The sequence below is a fragment of the Ammospiza caudacuta genome, chromosome 34, assembly GCF_027887145.1.
Source record: "Ammospiza caudacuta isolate bAmmCau1 chromosome 34, bAmmCau1.pri, whole genome shotgun sequence".
Classification (NCBI taxonomy): Eukaryota; Metazoa; Chordata; class Aves; order Passeriformes; family Passerellidae; genus Ammospiza; species Ammospiza caudacuta.
Window position 1 is genome coordinate 4,270,852 of NC_080626.1, and position 10,419 is coordinate 4,281,270.

The 10,419-nt window shown below is 60.3% G+C and overlaps 1 protein-coding gene across 1 annotated transcript; it reads right to left on the reverse strand.

The window, feature by feature from the left end:
* Positions 1–605: 605 nt before the first annotated feature.
* Positions 606–10,079, reverse strand: UBE2M (ubiquitin conjugating enzyme E2 M). The gene is made up of 6 exons (XM_058822743.1): positions 9,310–10,079; positions 6,132–6,226; positions 5,046–5,084; positions 4,248–4,351; positions 3,140–3,203; positions 606–1,283 (listed from the first exon to the last, which is right to left on the reverse strand). The coding sequence occupies exons 1-6, from the start codon at positions 9,416–9,418 to the stop codon at positions 1,143–1,145; spliced, it is 552 nt and encodes a 183-aa protein (XP_058678726.1). The 5' UTR covers positions 9,419–10,079; the 3' UTR covers positions 606–1,142.
* Between the last annotated feature and the right edge of the window lie 340 nt (positions 10,080–10,419).

Below are 10,419 nucleotides of genomic sequence, written 5' to 3' on the forward strand. Positions count from 1 at the left end.
GAGAGGAACTGGGACATACTGGGAAGGGAACTGGGCCATACTGGGAGCACTGGGAATGGGACTGGGCCCATCCCAGTTTAACCAGTGACACCCCCACCCCCTCCCAGTATAACCAGTATAAACCAGTATAAACTAGTGACACCCCCTCCCAGTATAAACCAGTCCAACCCAACCAAACTGAACCCAAACCAGTCCAGACCAGTCCAGACCAGTATAAACCAGTCCGAACCAGTGCAGACCAGTATAAACCAGTCCAGACCAGTATAAACCAGTCCAGACCAGTCCCTTGCTCTTTAATCCGGCCCAAGCAGCACTGAGGGGAGGGGCGGGGCCAGGGGAATATTTGGGGTTTTTTCAAAATTTTTCTTTTTAAATTTTTGGGGTTTTTGGAGAATCTTTTTTTTTTTTGGGTTTTTTTTTTTTTTTTTTGGTTATTCTGGGATTTTTGGGGATTCATCTTTGATATTTTTTGGGAATTTTTGGAGGCTTTTTTGAATTTTGGGGGAATTTTTTGGGATTTTTTCAGGATTTTTTTGAGGCATTTTAGGAATTTTGGTTTTTTATTTTTGGGGGGTATTTTGGGGTTTTTTGGGATTTCTTGGGGGGTTTTGAGGATTTTTGGGGGGTTTTCTGGGCTTTTTTTCAGATTTTCATTGGATTTTCCGGTTTTGTCCTTTTTTTGCAGGTTTTTATAGGATTTTTTGCAGGTTTTTAATAGGGTTGTTTTTCTGGGGGGGTTTATGGGGTTTTTCTCACATTTGGTTTTTTATGGGATTTTTTCACAGGTTTTATTGGGTTTTCCGTGGGGTTTTCCAGGACTGGGATTTTCTGGGGTATTTTCTCAGGTTTTATTGGGTTTTCCGTGGGGTTTTCCAGGATTGAGATTTTCTGGGGTATTTTTCTGGGGATTTTTTTTCAGGTTTTACTGGGTTCTCCAAGGGGATTTTTTGGGGATATTTTCGCACCCTTTTATTGGGTGTTTTTGGGGATATTTTCGCACCCTTTTATTGGGTGTTTTTGGGGATATTTTGCAGATCTTTCAGGGGATTTTCTCAGGTTTTATTGGGGTGTTTTGGGGGGTTTCTCTGCGGGTGTTCCTGGGTTCCTGGGGCGTCTCTCCCCTCCTCGGGGCGGCTCTGGGGTCACTTGAGGCAGCGCTCGAAGTAGGTGGCTCCCACGTAGCCGCCCCGCAGCGAGCGCTGCACGTTCTGCTCAAACAGGCGCCGGTTGCTCTGCAGCACCTCAGCAGCCTCCTTGTTCAGGGGGTCCTCGGGGTTGGGCTCCTTCGGGGGGCAAAGCCTGGGCTCAGGGGGATCCCACAACCCCCCTAAGATCCCCACAAAATCCCCACAAAATCCCTTAGAGCACCCAAGTCCCAAAATCCCCAAAAATCCCACTAAAATCCCACAAAATCCCCTCACACCAGCCCCTGTTTGGGGTTTGGGTCCCGTTTTGGGGCTCCCCGTGCTCAGGGGGTCCTCGGGGTTGGGCTCCTTTGGGGGGGGAGATTTGGGGTCAGGGGGATCCCAAAATTCCCCTAAGATTCCCCTAAAATCCCACAGAATCCCAGAATTCTCAAAAACCCCACAAATCCCCCCAAAATCCCTTCATGCGCCACAAATCCCAGAAAATTCCATCAGTCATTTTTTGGGGTTTGGCTCCTTTTGGGGGAAAGTTTGGGGTCAGGAGGATCCAAAACTTATCCTAAAATTCCCCTAAAATTCCCCTAAAATCCCTTAAAGCACTCAAATCTCAGAATTCCCCTAAAACCCCCAGATTTCCCCTAAAACTGCCCCAAATCCCATAAGCCATTGGTTGGGGTTCAGCTCCTTTTGGGGATAAAATCTGGGGTTTGAGGGACCCCAAAATATGGGGGGGAGAGATCCTAAAATCCCCCAAAATCCCTTTACACAACCCAAATCCCAAAATTCCCCTAAAACCCCCCAGAATTCCCCTAAAACTCCCCCAAATCCCGTAAGTTCCTGTTTGGGGTTCAGCTCCTTTTGGGGGAAAGTTTGGGGTCAGGGGGATCCCACAATTCCCCTAAAACTCCCCGAAAATCCCTTAAAGCACCCAAGTCCCAAAATTCCCCTAAAACCCCCCAAAATCCCTTAAAGTACTCAGATCCCAATATTCACCTGAAACCCCTCAGAATTCCCCTAAAATCCCCCCCCAAAATCCCATCAATCATTGTTTGGGGTTTGGCTCCTTTTGGGGGGAAATTTGGGGTTTGAGGGACCCCCAAATATGGGGGGAAGGAAATCTCAAAAACCCCAAATCCCCTCATGCAACCCAAAACCCAGAATTCCCCTAAAACTGCCCCAAAATCCCATCAGCCCTGGTTTGGGGTTTGTCCCCACATCCCCAGGTGTGCCCCCAGGTGTGTCCCCACATCCCCAGGTGTGCCCCCAGGTGTGTCCCCATGTCCCCAGGTGTGCCCCCAGATGCGTCCCCATGTCCTCAGGTGTCCCCAAGCTCCCCCAGGTGTGTCCCCACATCCCCAGGTGTGCCCCCAGGTGTGTCCCCGTGTCCCCCAATGTCCCCATGTCTCCAAGGTCCCCCAGGTATTCTCAGGTGTATCCCCCCATGTCCCCCCAGGTGTGTCCCCAAGCCTTCCAGGTGTCCCCACATCCCCAGGTGTGTCCCCATGTCCCCCCAGCTGTCCCCCAGGTGTCCCCTCATGTCCCCAGGTGTGTCCCCAACACCCCCAGGTGTCCCCATGCATATCCCCCAGGTGTCCCTATGTCCCCCCATGTCCCCACAGGTGTGTCCCCACATCCCCAGGTGTGCCCCCAGGTGTCCCCAGATGTGTCCCCATTAGCCCCCAGATGTGTCCCCAGGTGTCCCCATGTCCCTCCCCATGTCCCCAGCTGTCCCCCAGATGTCCCTGTGTCCCCCCATGTCCCCACAGGTGTGTCCCCAAGCCCCCCCACGTGTCCCCAATTTTTTCCCAATGTCCCCAGGCCCCCCCAGGTGTGTCCCCAGGTGTCTCCAAGCCCCCCCAGGTGTCCCTGTGTCCCCCCAAGCCCCCCAGGTGTGCCTCCAAGCCCCCCCAGGTGTCCCCAAGCCCCCCAGGTGTGTCCCCAAGCCCCTCCAGGTGTCCCCAGGTGTGTCCCCAAGCCCCCCAGGTGTCCCTCACCAGGAACAGGTACTGCAGGCCGTAGATGATGGAGTTGATGGTCAGCACCGGCTTCCAGTCCTCCCTGTGGGGACAGCGGGCACCGGTCAGCGGGCAGTGGTCAGCGGGCAGTGGTCAGCGGGCACGGCCATGGGCACCGGTCAGCGGGCACGGCCAGTGGGCACTGTGGTCAGCGGGCACGGCCAGCGGGCAGCAGGCATGGCCACAGCCACTGGTCACTGCAGGCACTGTGGCCAGCGGGCACTGCAGCCACAGCGGTCAGCGGGCACTGCGGCCACTGGGCACGGCCAGCAGTCACTGGGCACTCATCCACGGCCACTGGTCACTGCAGGCACTGCGGTCACTGTGGTCACTGAGGGCACTGCGGCCACGGCCACTGGTCACTGCGGGCACTGCAGTCACTGCGGTCAGCGGGCACTGTGGCCACTGCTGCCACATCTATGGCCAGGGCAGCCATTGTGCCCGCAGACATGGCCAGTGGTCAGTGGTCAGTGTGGCCACTGCAGTCAGCGGGCACTGTGGTCAGCCGTCACTGCCACTGAGGCCACTGCGGGCACGGCCATGGTCAGTGAGCACTGCGGCCATGGCCAGCGGGCACTGCGGTCAGGGGTCAGTGGCCACTGCGGCCATTGTGGCCACGGTCAGTGTGGTCGTTGGTCATTGGTCAGCGGTCAGTTGGCAATGCAATTAGAGGACAGCAGTCAGTGGGCAGTGGGCAGTGGTGTCAGTGGGCAGTGGGGTCAGTGGGCAGTGGGGTCAGTGTGGTCAGTGTGGTCAGTGTGGTCAATGTGGTCAGTGTGGTCAGTGTGGTCAGTGGGGTCAGTGTGGTCAGTGGTCATTGCGGTCAGTGCAGTCAGTGGTCAATGGTCAGTGGGGCCACCACAGCCACCAGCAGGTGACCACAGCCCCCCAGGTGTGTCCCAGGTGTGTCCCAGGTGTGTCCCAGGTGTGTCCCAGGCTCACCTGAGGATGTTGAGGCAGACGTTGCCCTCCAGGTCGATGTTGGGGTGGTACAGCATGGCCAGGTGTGTCACTGTGTGTGTCACTGTGTGTCCCAGGTGTGTCCCAGGTGTGTCCCAGGTGTGTCCCAGGTGTGTCCCAGGCTCACCTGAGGATGTTGAGGCAGACGTTGCCCTCCAGGTCGATGTTGGGGTGGTACACCATCGTCTCACACTTCACCTTGGGCGGGTCGTGAGGGTACCCCTGCCCCACCTGGGGGGACAACAGGGTCACCTGGGGCCACCGAGTGACCACTGAGTGACCTCCAGGGGCCACCAATGGCCACCAAGTGACCACCGAGTGACCACTGAGTGACCCCCAATGGCCACCGAGTGACCACTGAGTGACCTCCAGGGGCCACCAATCCCCTCCCCAGCCCTGGCCTACCTGAGGGGGACACACCTGGGGGCCACCGAGTGACCCCTGATGGCCACCAACCCTCCCAATGGCCACTGAGTGACCCCAAGTGGCCACTGAGTGACCTCCAGCCCTCCTCTGGCCCAGGAGCCACCAAGTCACCATGGTGGCCACCAGCCCCTCCGGGGGCCACCAACCCCCCCGTGACCACCCAGTGACCCCCAATGGCCACCAACCTCCCCAGGGGCCACCAGGCAGTGCCCGGTGGCCACCGAGTGACCCCCAATGGCCACCCAGTGACCCCCAATGGCCACCGAGTGACCCCCAATGGCCACCAACCCCCAATGGCCACCAGGCAGTGCCCAATGACCACCGAGTGACCCCCAGTGACCACCCAGTGACCCCCAATGGCCACCCAGTGACCCCCAATGGCCACCCAGTGACCCCCAATGGCCACCAGGCAGTGCCCAATGACCACCGAGTGACCCCCGATGGCCACCAACGTCCCCAGGGGCCAGCGAGTGCCCGCCCAGGGGGGCCCAGCACTGACCTTGAAGCTGAAGACGAATTTGCCGCCCTTGTAGAAACCCTGGGGACACACAAACGTCACTGAGGGGACACGGGGACAGGGACACAGGGGACAGGGACACGGGGACGGGGAGGGGACACACGGAGGGGACACACGGAGGGGACACCCAGGTTCCCCAGGGAGCTTCTCCAGGGAGGTGCCCCAGGTTCCCCCCAACATGGCCCCCAGGTGCCCCCCAGGTGCAAGGTGACACAGGTGACACAGGTGACACAGGGAGCTGCCCCAGATGCCCCCAGGTGCCCCCCAGGTTCTCCAGGTGCCTCCAAGTGCCCCCCAGGTGCTCCCCAGGTTCCAGGTGCCCCCAGGTACCCCCCAGGTCCCCCCAGGTGCCACAAGTGCCCCAGGTGCCCCAGGTGCCACAGGTAGGTGCCCACCAGATGCCAGGTGCCCCAGGTTCCCCCCAGGTGCCCCCCAGGCACCCTAGGGACGTTCCCCAGGTGCCCCCCCGGAGACACACAGGTGACACAGATGACCCAGGTGCCCCCAGATTCCCCAGGTACCCCCAGGGACGTTCCCCAGGTTCCCCGCAGGTCCCAGGTACTCCCAGGTGCCCCCCAGGTTCCCCAGATGCCCCCAGGTGCCCCAGGTGCCACCCAGGCTCCCCAGGGAGGTGCCCCAGGTGACACAGATGACCCAGGTGCCCCCCAGGTGCCCCCCAGGTGACACAGAGGTGACACAGGAAGGTTCCCCAGGTGCTCCCCAGGTTCCCCAGGTGCCTTGGGGTACCCTCCAAGTGACACACGTGACACAAGGAGGTACCCCCAGGTGCCCCAGGTGACACACAGGTGCCCCAGGCGTCACAGGGAGGTTCTCCAGGTGACACAGGGAGGTGCCCCAGGCGACATAGGAAGGTTCCCCAGATGCTGCCCAGGTGACACACAGGTGACACACACGTGACCCAGGTTCCCCATGGAGGTTCCCCAGGTGGCACAGATGACCCAGGTTCGCCCAGGTTCCCCCAGGTTCCCCAGGTGACACACAGAGGCGACACACAGAGGTGACACAAGGTGACACAAGGTGACACAGGTGTCCCCATGCTGGGCGCACCTCGTCGGGGCAGATGAGCAGGCGGAAGTGCAGCAGATCGTCCTGGTCTGAGAAATCGATCTCACACGTCTTGGGCAGGTTCAGCTCGTTGATGTCTGGGGACACCAATGGGGACACTGAGGGGACACTGAGGGGACACTGAGGGGACACCAATGGGGACACTGAGGGGACACTGAGGGGACACCAATGGGGACACTGAGGGGACACTGAGGGGACACCAATGGGGACACTGAGGGGACATTGGGGACACTGAGGGGACACTGAGGGGACACTGAGGGGACACTGAGGGGACACTGGGGACACTGAGGGGACATTGGGACACTGAGGGGACACTGAGGGGACACTGGGGACACTGACAGGACAGGGATCTCACATGTCTTGGGCAGGTTCAGCTCGGTGATGTCTGGGGACATTGGGGACACTGAGGGGACACTGAGGGGACACTGAGGGGACATTGGGACACTGAGGGGACACTGAGGGGACACTGGGGACACTGACAGGACGGGGATCTCACACGTCTGGGCAGGTTCAGCTCGGTGATGTCTGGGGACACCAATGGGGACACTGGGGCCATTGGGACAGAGAGGACAATGAGGACATTGGGGACACCTGGGGACAAGCGAGGACAGCTGGGAAACATGGGGACATTGAGGACATGGGGACACACGGGGACAAGGAGGGACACACAGGACAGCTGGGGATAGATAGGGACACACGGGACACTGAGGGGACACAGGGACACTGAGGGGACAGCGGGGACACACAGGGACAAATAGGGACACAGGGACATTGGGGACAGCTGGGGACACACGGGGACACAGGAGGGACAGCAGTGACACACAGGTGACACACACAGGTGACACAGGTGACACTCAGATGACACAGGTGACACAGGTGACACTCAGGTGACACAGGTGACACAGGTGACACAGGTGACACACAGGTGACACAGAGCCATGACACCCCATGAGCCCAACCCCTCCCTGGCCCATCCCCAGCACAACTGGGCTCAAACTGGGACCAAACTGGGCCATACTGGGAATCACTGGGACCATACTGGGCCATACTGGGAGCATACTGGGGCCGTACTGGGAGCATACTGGGACTATACTGGGATTATACTGGCACCATACTGGGGCCATACTGGGACCTGTATCTGACCCCTACTGGTCCCAGTATGTGCCCCTCACTGGTCCCAGTATGGGACCCCTGCTGGAACCAGTACCTGCCCCTTACTGGGACCAGTATGTGACCCCCACTGAGGCCTTACTGGTCCCAGTACGTGCCCTTTACTGGTCCCAGTATGTGCCCCTCACTGGTCCCAGTACGTGCCCTTTACTGGTCCCAGTATGTGCCCCTCACTGGTCCCAGCATGAGCCCTTTACTGGTCCCAGTATGAGACCCTTTAGTGGCCCCAGTATGTGCCCCTCACTGGTCCCAGTACGTGCCCTTTACTGGTCCCAGTACGTGCCCTTTACTGGTCCCAGTATGTGCCCCTCACTGGTCCCAGTATGAGCCCTTTACTGGTCCCAGTATGTGCCCCTCACTGGTCCCAGTATGTGCCCCTCACTGGTCCCAGCATGAGCCCTTTACTGGTCCCAGTATGAGACCCTTTACTGGTCCCAGCATGTGCCTCTCACTGGTCCCAGTATGTGCCCCTCACTGGTCCCAGCATGAGCCCTTTACTGGTCCCAGTATGAGACCCTTTACTGGTCCCAGTTTGAGACCCTTACTGGGACCTCTTTGGGGCCCTTTCTGGCCCCAGTTTGAGGCCATTACTGGCCCCAGTTTACAGCCCTTACTGGTCCCAGTTTGCAGCCCTTACTGGGCCCAGACTGCGACTGTTACTGGGACCAGTATGAGGCCCTTACTGGTCCCAGTATGAGGCCCTTACTGGTCCCAGTATGAGGCCCTTACTGGCCCCAGTTTCCAGCCCTTACTGGGCCCAGTCTGCGACCGTTAATAGGCCCAGTCTGAGACCCTTACTGGGACCAGTATGAGGGCCTGCTGGGACCAGTTTGGGGCCCTTACTGGGACCAGTATGACACCCTGCTGGCCCCAGTTTGGGGCCCTTACTGGGATCACTTTGGGACCCTTACTGGTCCCAGTCTGCAACCGTTACTGGCCCCAGTTTGCAGCCGTTACTGGTCCCAGTTCGAGGCCCTTACTGGCCTCAGTTTGAGGCCCTGCTGGGCCCAGTCTGTGACCCTTACTGGGCCCAGTTCATGGCCCTGCTGGGCCCAGTTCATGGCCCTGCTGGGCTCAGTCTGTGACCCTTACTGGGCCCAGTTCATGGCCCTTCCTGGGCCCACTTCGAGGCCCTGACTGGTCCCAGTTTGGGGCCCCTACTGGTCCTAGCTTCTGACCCTTCCTGCCCCAGTTTGGGATCCACACTGCCCCCCGTTTGTAGCCCTTACTGGCCCCAGTCTGTGGCCTTTATTGGCCCCAGTTTGGGACCGTTGCTGGCCCCAGTTTGGGACCCTGACTGGCCCCAGTTTGTGGCCATTACTGGCCCCAGTCTGTGGCCTTCATTGGCCCAGTGTGCGGCCCTGCTGGGCCAAGTCTGCAACCGTCACTGGCCCCAATTCGAGGCCCTTACTGGCCCCAGTGTGCTGCTCATACTGGCCCCAGTTTGGGACCCTGACTGGTCCCAGTTTGAGGCCCTGCTGGGCCCAGTGTGTGGCCATTACTGGCCTCAGTCTGTGGCCGTTACTGGGCCCAGTCAGGCCCTCACTGGCCTCAGTTCGAGGCCCTTACTGGTCCCAGCTTCCAGCCCTTACTGGGCCCAGTTTGGGGTCCCTACTGGCCTCAGTTTGGGACCCTTACTGGTCCCAGTTTGCAGCTATTACTGGGCCCAGTTTGTGGCCCTTACTGGTCCCAGTTTGAGGCCCTGTTGGGGCCAGTGTGCGGCCATTACTGCCCTCAGTCTGTGGCCGTTACTGGCCGCAGTTCGAGGCCTTTTCTGGACCCAGTTTGGGACCCTTACTGGCCCCAGTCTGCAGCCCTGCTGGCCCCAGTTGAGACCCTCACTGGCCCCAGTTTCCAGCCCTTACTGGTCCCAGTTCGGGACCCTCACAGGCCCAGTTTGGGACCTTTACTGGGACCAGTGTCCAGCTCTGACTGGCCCCAGTGTGCGTCCCTGCTGGCGCCAGTCTGTGCCCGCCGCCTCCCCTCAGACCTTTCTGGATGCGGAGCTGCGCGGCCGAGGCCTTTTTGCTGGAGCTCTTGGTGCCGCCCGCCGATTCCTCCTCCTTCTTCTGCTGCTTCAGCGAGAACAGCTTGATCATCCTGCCGGGCCGGGGCGGCGGGGCCGGGGCGGGTCCGGGCCCCCCCCGGGGCCGAGGGAGCGGGGCCGGGCCGGGGGCGGCTCCGGTTCGGGGGCTCCGGGGGCGACGGGGGCCGGAGGCGAGCGCTGAGGGCCGGCCGGCTCGGCAACTTCCGGAGCCGCTCGGCAACTTCCGGAGCCGCTCGGCAACTTCCGGAGCCGCTCGGGACTCTCCGGAACCGCTTCGGCAACTTCCGGGATCTCTTCGTGAAGCTCCGGAATTGCTTCGCTGCGACTTCGGGAGTTGCGGAAGCGCTTCGGGAAGCTCCGGAGGTGCTTGGCGACTTCCGGAACCGCTTCGGAACCGTCTCGGGGCTTTGCAGAACGGCCTCAGCGATGTCCGGAGCCGCTCGGAACCTTCCGGAAAGGAGGGAGGAGGTTCGGGACTCTCCGGAACCGCTTCGGAACCTCTGGGCGATCTCCGGGGCCGCTTCGCGGGTCTCTGGAATCGCTTCGAGAACCTCCGCAGGGCTTCGGAATCTCTCGGCAAACTCCGGAGCCGCCTGGCGAGTTCCGGACCCGCTTCGGAACCGTTTTGGCCTCGGGCTCCGCCGGCGCCGCTCGGGAGCCGCTTCCGGGAGCTCCGGAACCGCTTCGGGGATCTCCGGAAAAGGGGGGGGGAGGGGAGGGGCTCGGGGGTCTCCGGAAGGGGGGGAGGGTCCCCTCAGCACTTTCTGGAAAGACTCCGGCGGGCCCGAGGGCGCTTCGGCTTCTTCCGGAAGGAGATCGACTCGTTCCGGCGCTTCGACCTCGCTTCGGCTCTTTCCGGAGCGCTTCGGGTTTTTTCGGAAAAGGGGGCGGGGCAAAGCGCTCCGAAAAGCGCCGATCTCCGCCCCTCGGCTCTTTCCGGCAGCCGCTTCGTTTCTGTTTCCCGCGTTTCACGCTCGGCTATTTCCGGAAGCCTTCGGGTTTTTCCGTAAAAGGGGGCGGGGCGAGGTGATCCGAGGAGCGCCGATCTCGAGT